Below are 20338 nucleotides of genomic sequence, written 5' to 3'. Positions count from 1 at the left end.
CTGATTGTGTATGCAAATCGAAGTTCATCAGTATTGTGTTTTAACAACGGCAAGCCGCTGGCCCTGGCATGCACTGTGTTCTTCTCACACTCGTGGGCAGTTCTTCACGAGGAGGATCATGATGCAGCTTAGCTGCCGATTTCCACTGAGGAAAGGCCAGGGATGTTAGCTAAAAACGGAGGGCCTGATTCTTAAAGAAATTCAATCTCACCCGAAATCATGAGAACAAAGGTTGGTCCTTTTCACAGAATTTGATCAGACACAGTCCAGGCTAGTCAAGTCCTCAGCCGTGTACTGAAGTTACTTACCATTTGCTGGCGTAACCACACCAAGACTGATAGCATGGATCAATCACCACTAAAAATCAGATCAAGTTGAGAATAAAGACAAGTCCCTAAAGAGGCACACTATGATCTCAGAATCTTTGCCTTTGCTAGAAAATTTGTAAACATTTATCTCGGGCTCTTTCAGGAAGCTTTCTACTCATGGGTTCCCAGATACTAATGAAGTCGAAGAGAAAAGGATCTTTGTAGACTCAGTAAGAGACATATTGAGAGCTTTGTAACACTTGCAAGGTACTGATTTGTATTTGTTAAAGGAGAAATGGAGGCTGTCAAGCAGGGGTGGGAATAACGAGCCCAAACAAATTAACCAACCACACTAAATGGAAGGATGCTGCTGTAAGAAATAAAAGGAACATTTAGATCTCAGTTGCAGTGGCAAGCTCTTTGATTGCCTGCAACAAATAACTGGCATAGATACAAAACACAACTCGAAAAGCCACAGAGCTGATTCAATGCCATTAAAAGGTTCCATTTGGAAAACAAAAATAACTTCATCTATGAGGCAGGTAACTGCACAGTAAAAGTAACACATGTCTCTGTAGGAAAGGAAATTCATAACACAGCAAATCCTTTAACGTGTTAGCAAAGAAGTATAAATTAGAGCACTCCAGATACGTGATTGCATCTCTACTAAGAACAGCATGCAGATGAATTCCATTGCCTTTCCCGGACAAGGTTAAGGAAAGGCAAGATAAGCCATGCTACTTGTGTTCTCTCGAGGATAATTCTTTCTGGGGAGTGAACTATAATGCATTAACCAAAAAGCTTTAAATTTTTTAACATAGTAATTTTAACTAAAGGATGTTTCTATTTTAACTAAAGAGACAGCAACATGTACAAGGATGCCTCTGTGCCAGTGTTATGTGCAATGGCAGAAAGAGAGATTGTAATAATTAAATAAGAAATTAATAAGTGATGGGAGACTCAGGAGTTGCAACATTAAATGGTACATAAGACAGATGATAGAAAAATATGCCTCTTATACTGAATATATGAGATAGGGTAATTGAAAATAAATTTAGTTCTTAAAACTGAGACAGAAGACGAAGTCCAAGGCTGAGGAGCCTCCATCTGGTTCATGCCTTTTGGCTGCATGATCTCCTACTGAAGATAGACGGGCAAAAATCCAGAGAACCAAAGCGGTCAGACTAACCGTAACAACCCATTCCAGCGAACTCACCCACTCTTCATGGGACACAACCAACTCTTATTAAGACAGTTTATGCACTAACAGTGCAATGTGCAAATGTGTAGAACTTGATAGAAATCAGGAGAAGATTCAACATGGAAGAGGTGGGCATGAAAAATGTCCATTACTAAATCACCTATAATTATATTTATACTTTTTAAAAGGCAAGCCCTCACCTTAAAAATAGCCCACCCTGGTCCCTTCAATGGCAATGGAAAGCTACGAATCGGTGAGAAGAAGAGCTGAGCGTCAAGGGATATGAACTGGTACCCTGGGAAAATTTCAATAAACACAAAGCTAGGCTAAGTGCTATGGGGTTTTTATAATTTATCTAAATTCCTTTCTCCTAATCGTGCATATGCATTATTAAACATGTAGATGCTATGCTAATGCATCTCCTTCTAAGACCTACATTCCTACTCCTAATAATATTTAGACACCTCCTTTACCCAATAAACAAAAATGCAGTAAAGCAATTCAAGTGGCTACTATATAGTTGGACCATTTCTCACTTGTATTTTAAAAACAAATGTTAAAAGTATCTTGTATATTTGCTTAACACTAAATTTGTCCTCTCGGTAGGAACCTGACTGCAGACTTCCTTGTTTAATGTTTCCTGCAGATGTGGATCTGCTTGGCTTCCTCTCTAGCCTCCTGAATTAGAATTACTAAAGGATTATTTTAGGAACAGCCTTCTGTGGAAATTTGAATGCCAATGTAAATTGGCACATATTTTATCTTCCTGGGGGGAAAAAAATCTAAGTGAGTCCTTCACAGAAAAAAAGTAAAATTTATATGAAAGTCCCTTGTTATTCTGAATAATATAAAAATAAAACACAATTTTCATTTAAATGCAGCACCTGACAAAAGTTTAGTATCTTCTGAAGTAAATTATCCAAACCATTACTGATCTTTAATTGTAAAAATGGAGAAAATCATACTTTACAAATATTTCAATGCTACTTATGATTCTAACACAAGAATCAATGAAGATTGAAATTGTGAAATAGCTGTGTAATGTTGGCCTTGGCCTCATACAACACCCATCATACTCTAAGTATGGAATGTCTGTGAAAGCAATTTGGACATTTGCTCATGCTTGCTGGCAGTAACTGCACACAGAGGCTAAGGGTACACATTTCTAGATACAAAGTTACCAGTGTCTGACCGCTTGTTCTAGTGCTTTGCTAACTGTGAGCATGAACTAGGGAAGGCAAAACACAGAAAGTCAAGGTGATACCATCTTGTTGGGTCAACCATGAAAAGCAACTTCTTCTTCTTCTTCTTCTTCTTCTTCTTCTTCTTCTTCTTCTTCTTCTTCTTCCTCCTCCTCCTCCTCCTCCTCTTCTTCTCTCCTCCTCCTTCTCTTCTTTCTTTCTTTCTTTCTTTCTTTCTTTTCTTTGCCATTCCTTGAACCTAGCAGGCATATTCCACCAAAAGATTCTTGTTCTGCCTCTCCTGGTGCCTGGGAGGCTCTGTCTTTGAGACAAGCAAATCACCAAATTGATCTTCCTTTCCTGTGTCGTGGAAGACCTGCCTAGCACTCAGAAAGCACACCCTTCTCTTATGCTGACTCAGAAAGCACACCCTTCTCTTATGCTGACTCAGAAAGCACACCTTTCTCTTATGCTGACTCTGGCTTCCATTCTTTGGTGTTACTCCACCTGTAGCACAGCGTACTTGTTTGTTTTCTTCATCATTCATTTCCCACAATGCAATGTACACTATATGCAAATCCATATGTTTCTTTAATACAGTAAACCCAGCAGTGTAGACACCCAACCAGTGCTCAGTGAACACACATAGGTCAAATCATGAGTGAATGAATGGCTATATAGCCTGAATTGACAGGAAGTTACCAAAAAATTATTTCTCTGGTAGTAAAAAGATTATAGAATATGCCTTGAGAAACTGACTCATATTTCAAACTCAAGATCATGCTATACTGAACTTCAAAGCTAGACCCTGGTCATATCCCATCAAGATGAAATGACACAGACTGCAGAGGCTGCTGCCTTGAATGGCCTTTCTCCCTTTTCTGTGCTCTAATCCCAGTTCAACATCAGCTCCATGGAATGCTCCAGACCTGACGCTCTGAAAGATCAATTCCCCTCCGAATCCTACTCATTAGTTTTGGATTTCCTAAATAATACCTTTCTTGTATGGTAGTTTTGTTGTGTTTTCATCCTTGTTAGTATTACTAATTTTAATCACTGTTATATTGTGCCATTTGCTATTCATGCTTGTCTCTAAAATAAACATCCTCCCTGTATGATGTTACAGAGCACCAATTACAGCACTTTGCATGGAGTAAGGATCAAATAAATGTGAATAAGTAAGTGACCATGACCTTCAAAGTCTAAAGACCTAGTACTAAGAAAGTACATCCTGTGCTCAGTCAAGCTCCCTGTTCAGATTAAAGGGAAGACTACAATTCTACCTTATCATTAGCATCTGTAAGGCTTCACTTCCACAATAAAAGTGAGGCCCGGGCAATGATGAAGTGGGACTTGAGCGGGGATGCTCACTCCCATAGGAGGGTGAGTCTGATGCACCCGCCTTGGCTGCTCCAAACAGCACAGTTGGCAGGAATCATCATGACGCATTGACTGTATCATGTGAGGTACTGGGCCATCACTTGGCTGACCATTGGAAGGAGGCAGTGTCTAGCCCAAGGAACATCAGTCTCAGGACACTTTGGCTCTAGGGATGTGAGGAACTGAGGAACTGAGAAAAGTGGTGTTGAGTTATTTGAGTTTAACTCCAACTAAGGGAATTCCTACAGTGAATAAGAAAGACACACATTTTGTACCTAAAATACTAGTATGGTAATATAAACATGAGAGGAATACAAATCTGAGCTATCCTGGTACAAATAGGGGATTACATCATTGGTTTATCTACAGTTACTAAAACCGCAAGAATCCAACCCAGAAAAATCTCAATAGTACCCCAAACACACCTGAGTCCTTGAACATTTCTAGTTTTAGTCCAGTCACATTAACTATAGGACAAGAACCATGTCAACTGGGCAAAGACGTCACACACCTGTGCACACCACTGCTGCACATGATGATGTGACAGGCTCCGAGCCTGTCGCACAGCTCCGAGGACACCGACAGCAGACCGACTCCGGAGGCCCCGCAAGGTGTGTTCACACAGGCAGCGATGCGTTTGGATCTGATAAACGAGGTGAGCAGCCGGTAGAGCTCGTCTAACGCATTCAGGGGCCTCATGAGCTAAAAGGAAAGTGAAAACCACAGAGCTCAACACTCTCGGATGTCTTTTCAGGTGGCATGCAGTTCACCTGTCCCAGCATTTAGATGACCGAGGTAAAACACCATCTTTGACGGAGGCAACACATTGGGCACTGCAAATCTCTAGAATCAGGCATTGCTCAAGAGGGAAACAGAAGGATTAAAAGGGAAGCAAGTGGGCAACACTGCACCAATAAACGCAATCGCCATCTTACCTTATCGACATAGGCAGCTTTGGATGTGGCGTTTGGCGGTGAATTGGACTTGTCCAAGTAGAATGCCCTGAAAGAGTCCAAAGAAAACCGTATTTTGTTAGAAAACAAAGAACATAAAATACATGAAGACGTTTGATTTCCAAAAACTGCTGTTTAAAGATCAGTAAATGAGCAGAGGCCCTGGTGACAGGGTTGGTCAGGGCTATGCAAAGGGAACAGCTATTCATTTTTTGTTAGGATGGCTCACAGGAGAAAAATTACTTCTGGAAATTGTCCTCTAACCTTGCCATGCAGACTGGGACCCACAGGCACCCCTTCCCCTTAGTGCTACTCCCATAATTAGTAGCAGCCTCATTTGTTGTCTACTTTCTAAAATGAAGCACCATGGACCAATGACGTTTTACAAACTAGATTAGACAAGAGCAACTTCTAAAATCACAATTACATTCATTCTTATTGAGAATTAGTTTCTTTTTTCCTAAAATCTGATTAAGCTTCTCTTTTAAAGGAATTACATATAATCAATATAATACCAAAAGTTGGTTATTGCTCACTAGAATTCTGTCTGACCTCCTGAGATGTATTGGCAGACAGCACCTGTAGAGTGTCATGAGCAAATACGCTGCCATGAATACAAGGATGACCCAACACCAGGCAGTGTCTAGCCTAGGACTAGATTACAGTGACATAGTCCACAGTTACCACTCAACTGCCAGGAAGATGCCATGGAGCCAAGGAGTCAGTTTGCACTGCCACCACTAAACCAAGAGCAAAATCAAAGACATCATTTAAATTTTCCCCTAGATTTCCTGAAGGAGAGAGCAGTCATCCAAAAGGCTCCCAAAGAAAAAGGAAATAAAGCTTGGATCCTGTGAGGGGAAAAATCAGGGGCTGAGCTAGGGGCAAAGATCCAGCCACGAGACAAGAAAGGAAAGACTGGGTAGATGGGACCTGTGGGTCCTGATGAGAAGTTGAGAGCCACTGAATGGATGTGTGCTTTCCACTTCAGGTCCATTGTGGCCACACAAACAGATAATACCTTGAAATCAGCTGTGACTTAGACATTGTCTGTCCTCACTGTTGATCTAGGAAAACTACAATTTAGAATAGATGTGCTGCCGCCAAGGCAGATCCCCTCCCTGACCAAGAATGCCTTTCCTCCAGTGTGCCTGGGCAGAAGGCATGATGTGATGAAGGAAAGAACCAAAGCTCAAGGGCAAACTGCCTAGACTCAGGGCCCCAATGTCATCATTGTGCAGGTGGCACAGTGTTGGTGTATGAAGTGCATGCTTTTATGATGTGCAAATGGAAGTTGTCTAATTGATGACAGTGACTAAAAGTGCACACAGTAGTCAGGATTTCTTGGGGGGTGGGGTTGTTATATGAAAAGATAGACTGGGACAAGCAAGATCACTCAACAGGTAAGTGTACTTGCCAAGTAAGACTGACTATATGAGTTCAATTCCCAGAACCCATATGAAGATGAACAGAGAGAACTGACTCCACAAAGCTACCCTCTGAAATCTGCCTGTGCTTTTGCATGTGCATTCACACATGCATAGATCTCTCTCTCTCTCTCTCTCTCTCTCTCTCTCTCTCTCTCTGTCACTCTCTCATGTCTAGCAGCTTGCATCTGCCTGTATCCCCAGCTCCAGGAATCTCACAACTTCTTCTGGCCTCCTCAAGCACCTGGACTCATGTGCATATACCCACACATAGTCACAAACTTATATACATGAGTAAAAATAAAATCTTTTTAAAAAGATAAAATTAAGACCAACGTTATCCTTCTTTCCCTGAGGCCACCTAAAATAGATTGCAGCTATTTTGTTTATTACTTAAACTAACATCTTAAAAAAATAAAAATTAAGTCATGGATTTGAAATCTAGACAATCCTCTTGTCACTACACAAATAAATGTTTTACCTAAAAAAGAAAAGAACTGCTTTTAGATTAAAGAATCTGTCCTCTAAATGGCTCAGCCAAGTGCATCGATTGTGGAAAGTGGAGGTCTCCTGAATCTCAAGTCAGCTAGGAGAATGTGTTCTATCAGAGCAGTCCACAAACGATTAGTGCTGTCTAAGAGGAACAGCTCTGGGGAAAGATGTCAGTGCTGTGGCTGCCCTCTTCCTTCTTAGGGGATGGTGCCAGCTCCATGGCTGCCCTCTTCCTTCTTAGGGGACGGTGCCAGCACCATGGCTGCTCTCTTCCTTCTTAGGGGACGGTGCCAGCACCATGGCTGCCCTCTTCCTTCTTAGGGGACGGTGCCAGCACCATGGCTGCCCTCTTCCTTCTTAGGGGACGGTGCCAGCACCATGGCTGCCCTCTTCCTTCTTAGGAAATGGTGCGAGTGCCATGGCTGCCCTCTTCCTTCTTAGGGGGGGATGCCAGCACCATGGATGCTCTCTTCCTTCTTAGGGAAGGATGCCAACGCCATGGCTGCCCTCTTCCTTCTTTCCAAGAGAGTGTTTTCTTTGAACAAACAAACAAACAAAACCCATTCTGGCTGGGTTGTAATCCAGTGGTAGAATACTTGCCTACCCTGGCATGCATAATGCTAGCTTGACTTCAATCTCCAGTAACATAAGAAAAGAGAGAGTGAAAAAAAAAAAAAAGTTGATCCTGACTTAGCCTCTTAAAAGCAGGTTAAATCATAATGGTCTAAATCTACTAAATTCACTTCAGAGTGACTTTACAGAAATCTCCAAATATCAATGCAGCAAAATATTTAAAGCAATAACTCATAGCTGATGAAGTTCAGGCAAAGTAACTTAGAGATTGCAAATGTGGCACACACCAAATAATACCATTTAGAAACTTGACTAACTGCCATATAGCAGAACTGACAAAGAAAATCAGCTAACATCAAAACTTCACGACTCAAGACACTCTCACAAGATAAAAGTCCCTGCAGATTCAGAGTTGAACATTTGACTCATGAAGATGTGTGCCTGTACTTAACTCTTTCTAATCCATAATAGAAGGAAAACAAATAATTACGAAGAATCAGCAATGCACGGCTATGGAAGTTAATCAACAACTACTATTAATAAGAGTTAATAATGTATTTATTGTAAAGTACACTGATTTCTGAAGAGATCCAAAGAAGATCACCAGGAACTACTTAGCTACTTCAACATTCCTATATGCGCAGTCAACAAATTTGAAAAGTCAATTACTGGTGAGGATGAAAATTGAGACTTGAGATGAAAACCATGTTAGGAATTCTTCATCAGATAAAAGGCTGTTCGGCCTGATATTTCACTTAACAGGTAGTCAGTGAATTCCAGTACCAGTCAGAGTATGACAAACCATGCACGGAAAACAATTTCCCAATGCACTCTCCTTAATTACAAAAGCCTTGCCATGCCTCTTAATCAAATTTTATGCAGAAAGTTAATGGTAAAATTGGATTAATGCCAAAGCTGATGTCATTTATGATGCTTCTAAGGTGAGTAACAATGAAGTCATGGTCCTGGGTCTGAATATAGAAAATCTTATTAAGACCATTCCAAAAGCTTTGATGTTGATTTGGAAAGGCTGAGCAGTGAGCTCCTCTCCCGCTGGTCCATGTCAGCTTTCACTATCTTAATTTTCTACAATGAGAAGATTTTTGTATGGTCCTCGTGCTTGAGCCTCCGAGAATGAAACACCAATGAAAGCGGTGAGGGGACAGTAAAATTCAACAAAGGCTGAACTTAAGTTGACTTAGCCTCATATATGTATGAAATATATGACATATAGATATCTATATATCAAATAACTACAGTAAACTTGGCATTGTCTGCCTACCATTGTCAAGAAGACAATAATAGGTGTATTTGCAATAAAAGAAGATGCAAATATAAAAGGTAAGTCCAAAGACTTAGTGGATAAATTGGAGGAAGAAGGTCCTACGAATAGGATTTAAGAGTTGGATTTGGATAGGATTATGACAGGCTACTACTGTAAGAAGTATTTTAAGAGGAAGCTTCACAAAGAATAACATAATAGGCATGGGGGAGATGGAGCCTATATGCCTAAAGAGTGGGTTCAATTAAGATGGAGGAAAGAATTTTGGCAAAGTGGGCAGATCCACTCTCTAAAGAAACAAAATGTCAAACAAAAGAAATCTTCAATAATCTATTAAGGAGTGCAGAGATCTCAAAAGAAAGGTTCAACTACCAGATATAGTAGTAATGAGCAGGAAGAAATATGTGACTTCTAACATGTGGAAATTTAGAGCTGCAAGGGATCGCAGAAACGATAAGGATCACTTAGCAGTATAAGAAGACCTTAGGGATGAAGCAGGGAATTTCCTTCCACAGGAGGAAGAAAACAAGTGTGGACATATTGATTAGTTCATGTAGTCATTCAAGTTAAGTTCTAAATTTAATTAATCACAATATTGCACTCTCAAATGGGTAAAAAGTCTAGTTCCTAGCTCAGCACGTTCAAGCTGTTCTCGAGAGATTATCATTTCTTTTCCCACAAAGTGAGACAGTGCAACTTCCTGGGTGAAAAGAGTTAAAGAAATTGATTTAGACTTGAGGGATACACAGAAGTTAGATCAATGACAAAAGTGACATCTTCTCATTTGGCCAGCCTAGTCTCCTCCCCCCACCCCTGAGCATATTGGAGAAGAGCCAATTTCTAAGAGAGATGATGAAGGCGCAAGTGTCTCTAGCATTTTATGACAAAGTGGAAGGGCACTCTCCAGCCAAGACCTCTGCTTTATTCTGGCTTTTCCCACAGATCAGTATCCATGACATTACCGGTCGATTTATATAGTTATATTTATATATTTATATAGAATCATGTCATGTGCAAGATTCTTCATTTGGTCTCACACATATAAACTTGTTATTGTATCCTACTCTAGGATATTATAAATCGTAGCAAGTTGCTTTTGCGCATTTTACAAGTATTTTGACTTTTAGAATTTACTCTTTATTTCAAAAAGAACTGGAAAGCCATTTGGTCATCCATGCATATGATTAGATGCATTACTATTACTGTTGAGTACAGGTGTGACTGGATATCTGGTATTGTTACTAAATTGCACTTGATGGACAGTCATTGCACTTAAATTATAGAAAATAATTTTCTAATATATCTTATTAAAAAACACTGGACACTTGTACAAATAAAAATTACGTACGTTCAATCTCTAGCCACAGATGTTTAAAGAACACACACTGAGTGGCAAAGCTGGAGAGCGATAATTTGTTCTTGAATCCCACCAGTCCTCACCCATGACCTTAAACACAGTCCGAGCATCACTGAGAGCAGTGCTGACAATTGGATGAAGAGAAATTCTGACTCTGAGACAGTCTTGGGTTTGCCTGGGTCCTGTTTGACTATCATAATGAATTCTGCGGTAAGAGTTGCCAGAGAACTGTCAGTGGTCAATTTGCAGCTTCAATTCCACTTGAACACTGCAAAATCAGCTGCCAGAAGGTTAACAAGACAGACCGTGTGCATGACCACAGAGAAGTGTGCCATTGCACACGTGGGTCACTAGCACTTTTATGACTGGCCACATTGGTCATGGACACAGACCTCACTGGTCCAGACTGTTGTTGGAAGACCCACTTCTCTCCTTTCCTTCCTGAGAATCTGCAGAGAGCTGACTCCATCAGCGTCCCGTTCTCCACTGCCCAAACACTCCCTCACTGACGTTCATTCTCCCATTTATGAATCTGCAAGGGTGACAGACTTTCCTTGTGCCTAACATATTTACATAACACTATGGACAGCATCTGCTGCTAAACTACTCCTGAAGGTCCCGTGCTCCAACATTATAGAAAAGAATCTGTGAGAAGCACACGCCTCCTGGAAGGAGGGCATTCTGAATAATGAAGTTCAATGGTATCATGTCACACAAACAAGTACATTTGAGCCAGGAAAACATAAAATTAAGTAGTATTTCAACTTTAAAAATCATTCTAGTTCATTCAGTAATTATGTTAAGAAATTCAAACATGTTAGATGACATTTTCAAGGAATAACTCTTTAAGGTTTAAAACCATGAGAGTTTTTTTTTTTTTTAAATATTAAATTGGTGCCAATTCTTTCTGGGTACCATAGTTAGGCCAGATAAAGATGATCTCTGGAGAGCATAGATTTTATTTTATTGCCTTCAAAACTCATTTAATCTTCTTCAGGACCTAAGGTTTGAAGTGCAACTCAATCATCCTGGCTGCTCAGCACACTATCTTCCTCAGATCCCACGTGTCATCTCTGCGCACACATCATTCATTTCTTGAGCCCTGCTTTCTCCTCCTGGACTTCCCTCTTCATCCTTTCTGCTGACAAAATCATACTAGTCCCATGAAGCCCAGCTCAGACGAGATATTTAGAAAATATTTTTCTGAAATAAACCGACTTATCTCCATTATACTGAGTTGCACACACTCCTTTGTTTATGATAAACAATGAAGTCTCGATGGGAAAACACCCTTGACCGCTTCTAATTAGACTTTATTTTGAGACAGGGTCCTATACTCAAGCTGGCCTGGACCTCACTATGTAGCCTGAGGTATACTTGAAATCATAGCAACCCTCCTACTTCAGCCTTTTCAGTGCTTAGACTATAGGCATAAGCCATGCTACCAACCTGCCCTTTATTTTGGAATTCCATATTCTAAGGCAGTTCTTTACAATGCTATGCATTTTGTACTGAGCTGATTTTTATTTTCCCGAAAGCTAGAAATAACTTTGGAGTTACCATACTATCATACTGCAGCAACTAAATACACAGGCCTAACAGAAGAAAATAATACATTTATACATATTTTCAAAAGGGGTTTTTGGCATATAGGAGGAATTTTTAAGCCGATAAACATTAAGCCACAGTTGAATCAGCACTGAAAAATATCACTTAAAGAAAGGCAATTATCAGTTATCAGAACTTAGAATAAGGACATCTGACAGTCACTCCATCAGTGAATGGCAATTGAAATAAAAACAAAAGTTCTCAGGGGGCCTGAAACCCTGGGCACAGGTCCAAGCCAGTTTATCTTTGATTTCTTTGACAGGAGAGAAATGATACAGTCAAATTCTTCTTGCTTCTAAGGAAGAGACTAACCTGAAGCCTCTCAGTTATTACACTGAGATTCTTGGTGTTTCATGCTCCGTTTGTATGACTCTACGCTATGCCTTATCCAAAGGCAAAGTTTCTAGTCAGTAAAATTGATCAGAGTGTACAGAAGCTTGCCACCTAGACTGGGGACCTAATTTAGATACCTGGGACCCACAAACAGTCCTCTGGCGTCTACATACACACATACAGCAATTACATAGTGTAATGAAAACTTCAAAGACGGGCTTCCCATTATCTGGTAAAATTCAGGCAGTAGAGCACATGGAATGTCACTGGATGATGTCATTATTCTCTCCAGCAGCATGTCTTCTGGCTTTCCTTAGAGCTGGTGATTCTTCACTGCCCCAGAAGCCCAAGCTTCAATAAACTTAAATCCCGCTTGTTTTCCTCTTAGGTATTTGTTTACATTTTCCCTCTAGTAAACTATAAGCACCCCGAAGACAGAATCAATATACAGTTTGCCTCTGTTCCATCATCTTTGTTCATGGGCAGCAAGCTGTCAACATATCTTATTTGAGCAAATAAATAATTTTCCAACATTTCTGATGAATGACACCATTTCTAAGAGTCTTTCAATTAAGAATCTTTGTCAATAAGTACTGAGTTGTTCTTGAATGGGAACTACTAGTTAATAAAAAATGAAACAAAAAACAACAAAAAAATCCACACCAAGTATGATGCCTTTTTCTTTTATCACAAGATATACATGCACAAAGACCACTTGTCTTATGAGCTGTGCTCATACAAGATAAAAACAAAACAAAAACAAACAAACAACAACAAAAACAAAGAACTCACTGTCAAACTAATCCAGGTCTGTCCTACCTTAAATTTCCAATAATTTTAATAAAAATCAGCAGCAACATCAGCAGCAGGATCTTGCCACCATTTCCTAAGTATGTAACAACTCAGAAGTGAGCTTTATAAATAACTGTAGACTCCAGTTACCATAGAAAAACAGGGGAATTAATACAGTTGGAATTACAGCCATCAGACATGTGATAGATGCTTCCAAAAGAATTTAGGGAGAGAATGGATCAAGAGAAATATGCAGGTAACCAAAGTCCCACCTGACCCTCTTTCACAGTTCCATTCCTTAAAGGATCAAAGATCAGGCTGGAAGTGACCTTTAGAACTGCTGTGTGGGAGGAGAGGGATTCTGTCACATTCTATGTTCAGCTCCTAGAAAGCTAGCTGCTCAGGAAGTGCACATGAAGGAGAGAAAAATAAATCGAGGTGAAAATAAAAATCGGAATAACGTCACAAAAATACAAAGCCTTTCTGTAAATTCAAGTTTGATCAAGTTTATTCTGACTGAAAACAAATGATTCCCCAGTAACCACACCCCTGCAGATGCTGTTCTGCAGTAACCTGCCCCCCTTTCTTTCAATCAAAACTTCTCCCAAGGAAACCAAGTACCAATCCTGCTAACAACCCTTCACCCTTGCTTCTGTCAACTATGGACAACACCCTTGGCCTCTCTCTGCTAAAACCATTTTCCCAAGCAACACTGAAAACTTTGCATTTCCCACCTCAAGTGGACATTTTCTAGAAATCACTTCCTGGTTCTCTTGTAAGTGACAGCCCTCCACCTTCAAGGTTATCCCTTTAACACGTGAAACTGGTTCTTCGTTGGCTGCACACTTTTCTTGCTACCACCTTCGTCCTAAGCATATTCTTCATTGCTAACATGGAAGCACTTGTCTTACACAGCTTTCTGTGCCTGGAGTCACTCTTCTACTGACCATTCTCCTAGGCCACCTTCAGCTCCTCACATCACCTGGGCATCCCTAATCTTTACACTCATGCATGCTGCCATCTGTTCATAACATGTAGTTTATAAGGCAGGAGGAGTCTCCAGTGCTGGGGATTACAATGGAGAAGACATTCTTTATCTGCAAAAACTAGCTGCAGTTTAGGGAAGAAAAATAAGTAGGTAGTTATTATCCTGTTTAGGAAGCAGAAATAAAAGGATCAGAAAGTCAAAGTCACCTTGGGCTACACAGGAAGTTCAAAACCAGTCTAAGATAAACGAAATACTGTCTCCAAAGCAAATAAATCAAAACAAGAACAAGAATTTGAAAAATAATACAACTATTTGCCAGGTGGTGGTGGCACATGCCTTTAATTCCAGCACTCGGGAAGGAGAGGCAGGTGGATCTCTGTGAGTTTAAAGTCAACCTGGTTTACAGAGTGATTTCCAGGACAGCCAGAGCTACACAGAGAAATCCTATTTTGAAAAACAAGCAAACAAAAAAGAAAGGAAGGAAAGAAGGAAGGAAGGAAGGAAGGAAGGAAGGAAATACAACTACTTGCACTGCTTTACTTTGTCTCAGCATCCAAAACCCCCAAAGCCTTTACTTGTCTTAGTGAACTGGAAGATCTTAGTGCAGAGAGGCACTTCACGCTGAGGTGTGAGTTGTGTACTGGCCACACACATTAGGACCACATTACACTAGGAACATAGTAAGACTAGGCTGTTTCGGTTGTGCAAGTTTCTGTATTTGCTGACTTGGATATTAATTCACAATGTCTAAATTAAGAACCTAGCCTAAGTGTTTGTCAGCAGAAGAAATGGATAGATAACTATGCCATACACACAACAGAAATTATTTAGCCACAGGGAAGAACGAAGTCATATTACTTGCAGAAAAATAGATGCAGCTGGAAATTTTATTAAGCAAATTAAATTACTCAGCAAAAAACCCATAGTTTTTCCCCTCATTGGTGGGTCCTAGATTTTATATAGAAACATATTATATGAAACTAGAATAGACAAGGGGGACTAATGGGACAAGGAGAGAAGGGACAAGGGTGGGTATGTTCAGCATAAATTATGTACCGTGTGACAATATCCATGTGTAACCTAGTATCATCTATAGTGAAAGAAGCAAAACAAATTAGCTTGTGAAGTATAAGGCAAAAGGGTGTAAGATTTGACTTTCATTTAAAAATTGTCATCTTTACAATCATTGTATGTGTGTGTGTGGTTCATGTACACACATGAAGATGTGTGTGTGTGTGTGTGTGTGTGTTTGTGTGTGTGTGTTTGCCCATTACATGCACACAGAGACCATAGGAAAATATCTAGTGTCATCTACTGCTCTTTGTCTTATTTTTTGAGACACTCTCCCTCACTAAACATGAAGTTTCTCTTTCTAGCTAGTCCAGGCACACAGAAAGCTCCTAGGACCCACTTTCTCTGCCTTTCCAGAAAGTTGCCATGCCTAGGTTTCGTGTGCTGCTGGAGACTTGAACTTGGATCCTCTTGCTTGCTTTTGCTTCACAGCAAACAGTCTTACACACTTAGCAATGTCCCCAGTCATAGTCGGAATTTCAGTGTTGTAGCACCTACATTCTTAACTAAATTAAAGATAAGATTGTCATTCTATCTGTGACTCATGGCAATAACTCTACTAGATATTTGCGAGGGAAATGTGTCTTTTGAAGCCACTTCTTCCCTTCCTGTGAATGTATTTCTGAAACTGTTTTTCTTCCACCATAAAGGTTACTAGAATAAGCACAGATTCAGCCTGTAAATCATGCTGTCATTCCAACCTTGATTAGATGTGTTACCAGCAAGAAGCAAGCCCATTTTCACATGAATGACTTGAAGTATTGTTACAAGTGAAATTCTGACCAAAGCATGTATAAAGAAGCTGAGTGTGGGGATTCATCGCTTCATTCTTAACCATTATTTTGGTTGATTAAAGTGATTTCCACAACAATTTATTTAACCATTACAGAATTTGGTAGCATTCAAGGAAACTGTAGCGTTTCTTCCCAGCTTGTGGCTGAACACTTACATAAATGTGCTGACGACTCTCCAGCAATGTTGCCCACGGCACATTTGGGGAACCAGCCCTCCTGTCTGAGCTAAATCCAGACCAGAGAGCAGGGTCTACACATTCTTCCAAACCGTGTTTCAGGATTACCTCTATCCTGTGTCATCTGCTAAAGTGCCAACAGAGGTAGCACCTGGGTTTAAACCTCTTAGAGTGTGGCTCCTCCTGGCCTACTCTGCACAGCTCTTTTATAGATTCATTCTTTCTTAGTAGGCATCTTAGTAGGCAATGAGGTCAGGTACCCCAGAGCCAAGCAACTCAAGAGAACTGCTTGGCATTTTTTCTCCAATTATGGTGCTTTGCAGGAAACCCATGAAACCTATCTTCAGACAAAACTCTCTGGGATCAGCTCTTCTGCATGCTAAGCAAGTTTTGAGACTTGTTCTTCTCAGCTAATAGGACAGCCTATGAATCATAATTAGCTCCAGCAGACAGAACAGGAAACAGAACTGGAGACATTAAAAGCCTGTCCCGGTTGATGTGGCTAGTCAAGGAGTTCTAGTCAGGGATCTGGGCTCCAAGTGTAGCAGGCTTCAGTGGAGACTTGTACCCAGGCATCACTCGTTTCTTCTTTTCTACGACACTGCAGAGTTTCATGTTTACTCTATGCTTCTCTCACTGGGAGCCGACTGACATTTGATTAATTAAAGAGCCTTCTGTTTTGCTTTTCTCACGAAGCTCTTAAGAAATACAGTGAATGTCATATTATATCTAGTCAAAAGCCTCTTCCGTAAGACTAGTAAGGACTTTGCTCATCTCTCTCTCCCACCGAATATTCAGAATGTATATAGTTAATGTTTTAAATTAACGTTATTTATGTTTGAGTGTTTTGCCTGCCATTATGTCTGTGTGCCACATGCATGCAGTGTCTTCAGGGGCAGGGATAGAGTGGCAGATCCTCTGGGATTGGAGTTATTGTTAGCTTGGAATTGAACCCGGGTTCTCTATAAGAGTTGCTCGTGTTCTTATTGGCTGAGCCATTTCTCTAGTCCCTGAACGTTATTGACTTCTATGTCTGTGTTACTGATCTCAAAAGCTGAAGAAATTCAAAATCCATACAAATGAAAACACAGTGGAGAAGTGTGGAATTGTTATTTTGCACAAATTCTTAAAATAAGCTACAGGTAAACTCCACTGTAGGAGTGATCAGACTAAAACGAAAATATCATATTTAAGTTCAGCTTTATCTGTATAAGATATTTTTATTTAGTGATAATTTGAAGTTATCATCTTTTGATACTTACTACAGAGTACTAAATATAATATATAATATACATTTGATCCTTTATTTTAGATTTTGAATAGAGATGATGATACATTTTGAGGGCATTTAAATTTGATGCAGATGACCCTTTTCTGGCAGTAATATGTCACAAGGTACAGCAACTATGAAGACAACATATAATTGAGCTTGACTCAGAATTGGACTCCAGAGACACTTCGTATTTTCAGCTGCCACCAGAATTCTAACCATTTCAGTCTCTTTGGCCATTTTCCTGCATTCCTTCTTCATTTTTCAATGTCAGGGTTCTTATTATCTTTAACTTGCTCTTACCTTGACAATTTAATAGTTTTCCTAAGCAGACTCTCTCTCTCTCTGACTCTCTTTGCTTCTCCATCTTCTGTTTGTTTTCTTTCTCTCTGTCCCCATCTCCACTTTGGTTTTGCCCTTCCTCCTAACAGGTCTTCAATGTTGGCCCCCATCTGAATTGAACCACCCTCCCCCACCACACTGCTTAGCGCTCAGGAGGGGGGCTTAAGCCCGAGTTCCCCAGGATGTGCCTGGAGTATATCATGGCCTGCATACCTTGCTGATTTACCCCCCCATGCCTCATAGTTCCACAGTGCTTTTGTTTGTCCATTGAAATAGGCGCTCTCTCCTTCCACAACTCACCCATGATATCATCTGTCAGCACTGTGTCCAGACCCTGAGCTCCCTAGTTGTTCATACTATATGCGTCTCTTCTGAGTTTCCTGTTATCAAAGCCATGGTTCACTGGAAAATGCCCCTGACAACCTGCTTGCTGCACCTACCCACAGCTCTCCTAGACACTCAGACTCATTACAGCATCCACCATGCTGTACATACATTTCACTTGCAAACGGTGCACAGTAAATATTACTGAGTCAGATGTAAAAATTTCCCAATCAGGATAGGAGTAGCTAGAGAATTCCATTCCAACTTGACACTGGCTCAACACTGTTTTCCAACCCACCACTGTTTGCCTCTTGCATCCAGGTATGGCTGACCAACATTTGGGCATTTCTATACATATATACATACTTGTTAATCATCTATTAGTAGACATTTTGTTAGCAATGTGTAAATCAAAAAGGGAAAAAATGGATAAAAAGAAAAAAAGAGAGACAAATACTACAAGAATATAAGGTAACACAAGTTAACATAGACACATCAGGAAATCCAAAGGGGAAAAGACTAAATGAGAATAAGCAGGGAGATATCATGGCATATGGGCAGAAATCTAAGGTATGCCAAGCGAGAGACAGAGGAACTGGTCAGCAGTGGAAATTAGAGTTATTTGGCCTGAATATACAGAAAGCCAAGCAAAGTCAACATGAGTGACAGAATTTCACAAACTTTCATCTACAAAATACAGAACTGCCTTCTGTTCAACTGTCTAACCAGGCAGCTCATTTGACACACCTCATGCTGTGGTTCCCATCCCAACCAAGGATGTCAATATAGCCACAGTCTTTCCTTCTGTATCAAAGTCTCCGGGATCAAACTAAAAGTAATTTATCGTCATCTATTCACCTTCCATAGTACATCCACAAAACAAAATCTGAAATGCCAGCAAAAAGGGACAAACAAAAGCAATAGAAAGAACGCTTCTCAAAAGGCGCGACTAAAGTGCCTTGGCTATGCCATTCTAAGATTGTCCTTGTGATCAGATACAAAAGTCAGCAGAGTGAAAAATCAATTTTGCTTCCACAAGCACTGGGCATTTTCCCTCACACAGCGTATTTCCTTAACTAACTCTTAGGGCGTGATTATTTTTTTCTCTGACATATTCAACTTGCATTTATTCCAAAAGAAGTTCTGAGCACAAAGTATTCTGATCTTCCTTTTATGCTGGCAAAAACAAAGTGTCTTTTCTTAGCTTCACGATGGAAAACAGTAGCTTCTCCTTAGTGTCCAGATGGGAAACAACAGTCTCCTAGCATCTAGGTAGAGATGATTCTTTTCCGAAGATGCTCAGAAAATGGAGATGATTTTATCTGCTTCTACTTGTCAGACAATGTAACTATTCTTCCTGATAAATATTACCCTATGCAGGGATATATCACAAAAATGTGAAAACTCCTATACTAGTCATTCTAATCCCATGTTCCCCTTACCAGAATATTACGTTAAGAATTCCTTTAAGGTGAAAGTAAATAAATATTTGTTCTCAAAGGCAAAGGAATGATACTGAATTCAAAAAGTACAGCCTAGGTGAGCTAAACAAGATTAGCACATTAATATACATGCGACTGTATTGCCTTCTCAGTAAAACAATGGTGTCAGCTTTCACAGAATTACAGTACTTTTCAAATAAAAAAGGGATATGCTGCCTTCAAAATGTCACCACAACTCCAACTTTATCTGTTCTCATCTCATGTGAAATTTATGAACCTTGACTATACTGATAAATTTTCTAGAGAGATCTCCCACAGAGCCAGCATCTGCCCCCTTCAAATGGTCTGAAAAAAAAATTGGATATAAAACAAAGTAGACCAGAAAGTGAAATAAATTCAATATAATAATAATATGAAAAGAGTACGGCCATGCATTGCAACTAATATGATTTCTAATTCAATACAACCACGTGGGAGCATATACACTACGATCTGTTTTCCCTCATCTTACTGAGGAAATCACATACACAAATCCCTAACCCCAGCCAAACTAATGCAATTCCAAAAGTTGCTCAGCTTGAAAGATGTTGATTAATTATAGTTCTAGATGTAACAGACGGCTTCCTGCAGGAAGATGAATTCGAGATGGGTCCTAAATAATTACAAAATAATTACACCTCCGACACAAGGCCATGGGGCTGAAGTGTGCCCTGGGTCAAGGGTGGATTGGTAGAAGTTGGGGAGGAGCTGAAGGGGAAGGTAGGAAAAAGGAACAAAGGGTTTCCGTTTAAGGATCAGTTTCACATTCTCCTCTCGTGACCTGGAGTCACACCTTACAAATTCTTTTTTTTTTTCCTTTGGGACTTTTGCAAATGTCATTCCCTCTCTTGGAAAATAATTGCCACCACTGACAAGTTTACTTCGCAGACCCTCTCCCCTAAACACTGGCCACCCCATTCTGCTTTCAGATCTCAGCTTAAAGGATCTTTCTCAAGCAACTACCAACTCTTTTTTTTTCTTTTTTTTTCTTTTTTAAATTTATTT

At 40.1% G+C, this 20338-nt stretch overlaps 1 protein-coding gene across 1 annotated transcript in view; it reads right to left on the bottom strand.

Moving 5' to 3' along the window:
- The window catches only part of Prex2 (phosphatidylinositol-3,4,5-trisphosphate dependent Rac exchange factor 2), a 289087-nt gene that overhangs the window by 28110 nt on the left and 240639 nt on the right, over window positions 1-20338 (bottom strand). The window contains exons 36-37 of the mRNA XM_041667469.1: window positions 5006-5072; window positions 4582-4772 (exon numbers count right to left, since the gene is read on the bottom strand). Of these exons, the coding sequence (XP_041523403.1) occupies window positions 4582-4772; window positions 5006-5072 (258 nt within the window). The remainder of the gene's footprint in view (window positions 1-4581; window positions 4773-5005; window positions 5073-20338) is intronic.

The sequence above is a fragment of the Microtus oregoni genome, unplaced genomic scaffold (assembly GCF_018167655.1).
Source record: "Microtus oregoni isolate MIOR12 unplaced genomic scaffold, Mior012 000017F_ref0000208, whole genome shotgun sequence".
NCBI classification, from domain to species: Eukaryota; Metazoa; Chordata; class Mammalia; order Rodentia; family Cricetidae; genus Microtus; species Microtus oregoni.
This window is presented reverse-complemented; position numbering and strand designations above follow the sequence as displayed.